Source organism: Engraulis encrasicolus, chromosome 11, assembly GCF_034702125.1.
Source record: "Engraulis encrasicolus isolate BLACKSEA-1 chromosome 11, IST_EnEncr_1.0, whole genome shotgun sequence".
NCBI classification, from domain to species: Eukaryota; Metazoa; Chordata; class Actinopteri; order Clupeiformes; family Engraulidae; genus Engraulis; species Engraulis encrasicolus.
The window spans coordinates 45,518,115-45,520,614 of NC_085867.1; the positions used below are offsets into that span (position 1 = coordinate 45,518,115).

A 2,500-nucleotide genomic window follows, 5' to 3' on the forward strand; every position below is an offset into this window, starting at 1 on the left:
ACACACACACACACACACACACACACACACACACCGCTGTCCTACGTACCACGTCGTGATGTGGGGGGTAGCCAAAGGTATATTCGTCTCCCAGGAGATCGTTGTACTTGTATCCAGAGTTCTTAGGGATGTCATAGGCCCCATAGTAATCATAGTTCAACACCTACACACACACACACACACACACACACACACACACACACACACACACACACACACACACACACACACACACACACACACACACACACACACACACACACACCATATTACATTTACACACGGATATTGCCATTAATAGGTAGAATTGTGTGTTTCTGTGTGTATGTCTGTGTGTGCGTGCGTGCATTTGCATGCGTGCGTGTGTGTGTGTGTGTGTGTGTGTGTGTGTGTGTGTGTGTGTGTGTGTGTGTGTGTGTGTGTGTGTGTGTGTGTGTGTGTGTGACTTACAGGCGCGGGCCCGGTTCTGTTGAACCATCCGGGTCTCTCCCATCCATGCCTCTCCTGGAACACACACCCCTGGGACTGAAGAACCTACACACACACACACACACACACACACACACACACACACACACACACACACACACACACACACACACACACACACACACACACACACACACACACACACACACACACAGACACACACACACACACACACACATACACACAGAAAGAGAAAGAGAGAGAGAGAGAGAGAGAGAGAGAGAGAGAGAGAGAGAGAGAGAGAGAGAGAGAGAGAGAGAGACAGAGAGAATGATCCCCATTAATATCCTCATCAGTCATCTGTGTCGTGCTTAGGGGTTCACAGCTCCAGGGCCAGGCTTGTAGTGTGAGGGTTGTAGGTTCCATTCCCGAGCCGCCAGTTGGCTGGAGGAGATAAAGTCCTATCCCCCATCCTCCTCCATGACTGAGGAACCCTGAGCATGGTACTCTACTGTCCCCCATCCTCCATGACTGAGGTACCCTGAGCATGGTACTCTACTGTCCCCCATCCTCCTCCATGACTGAGGTACCCTGAGCATGGTACTCTACTGTCCCCCATCCTCCTCCATGACTGAGGTACCCTGAGCATGGTACTCTACTGTCCCCCATCCTCCATGACTGAGGTACCCTGAGCATGGTACTCTACTGTCCCCCATCCTCCATGACTGAGGTACCCTGAGCATGGTACTCTACTGTCCCCCATCCTCCTCCATGACTGAGGAACCCTGAGCATGGTACTCTACTGTCCTCCGTCCTCCTCCATGACTGAGGTACCCTGAGCATGGTACTCTACTGTCCTCCATCCTCCTCCATGACTGAGGTACCCTGAGCATGGTACTCTACTGCCCCCCATCCTCCTCCATGACTGAGGTACCCTGAGCATGGTACTCTACTGTCCCCCATCCTCCTCCATGACTGAGGTACCCAGAGCATGGTACTCTACTGTCCCCCATCGTCCATGACTGAGGTACCCTGAGCATGGTACTCTACTGTCCCCCATCCTCCTCCATGACTGAGGTACCCTGAGCATGGTACTCTACTGTCCCCCATCCTCCTCCATGACTGAGGTACCCTGAGCATGGTACTCTACTGTCCCCCATCCTCCTCTATGACTGAGGTACCCTGAGCATGGTACCATGCCGACAATATGCTACTGGTGAAAACTATAACCAAAATAAAGTTTTAACAGTAGGCTCAGCTTCACAGAAGTTTGGTGAAATATTCTTGTGCATAGGCTACTACTAAAAAAACAATCTTTTTAAACTATTCATAATCTTAACTTTCAACTTTTAACACAACTTAATCATATTACTTGCTAGCTTAACAATGCATTTAGACTCAGACCATACGTCTAGTGCTTCTAACGGCCAGTAGCATGATAGGAACAGGAAGGAACTGATTCTTTCTAAGTGCAAATTGCAGGAGATGGTGTCAAGATAAAAGCCCAATTCGTTCTCAGTGTGTCATTCACTAAAAAGTCTTATTGCACTGACCTAATAGTCCCATTGCCTACACAAAAATGTAGCTGTTTTATTTTGACACTTCCAATGTGCTAGTAGTAAGTAATATTTGAATATTTCTCTGCTGAAAAAGATTTATTTCTCCTTTTTGTCAAAGAAATGGAAGAGTGTTAAAATAATTGATATCTCTCTACCTCTTCTACCTCTTTCCCAGCCCTGAGGCAGACTCTATGGCATGTGTATGTGTGTATGTGTGTACTGTACTTAAGCATGTGCTAATATACTTCAGCAAAAAAAACCTCTCACCTTACTTACACTTGTTGGTCTGTATATTTCCTGCACACTTTGTATCGGCTAGTAATGTTGACTGTGATCATGTCATGGATTGTAACACTCTTTAGTTAAAAGCATCTGCCAAATGCAATGACATGTAATGTAATGTAATATAACACATAAAAAACACAAGTGGACAAAATTGGAGCTAATTTTGTGTGCTAACACCGATTAACTTTTCCTGGCAAAGGCTTTCAATACTGCCAACTGTCACGACA

The 2,500-nt window shown here is 46.6% G+C and overlaps 1 protein-coding gene across 1 annotated transcript in view; it reads right to left on the reverse strand.

Annotated features, from left to right (window-relative positions):
• sardh (sarcosine dehydrogenase) overlaps nt 1-2,500 on the reverse strand; it is a 71,074-nt gene that overhangs the window by 28,531 nt on the left and 40,043 nt on the right. Inside the window, exons 15-16 of the mRNA XM_063210772.1 lie at nt 451-534; nt 50-163 (exon numbers count right to left, since the gene is read on the reverse strand). Of these exons, the coding sequence (XP_063066842.1) occupies nt 50-163; nt 451-534 (198 nt within the window). The remainder of the gene's footprint in view (nt 1-49; nt 164-450; nt 535-2,500) is intronic.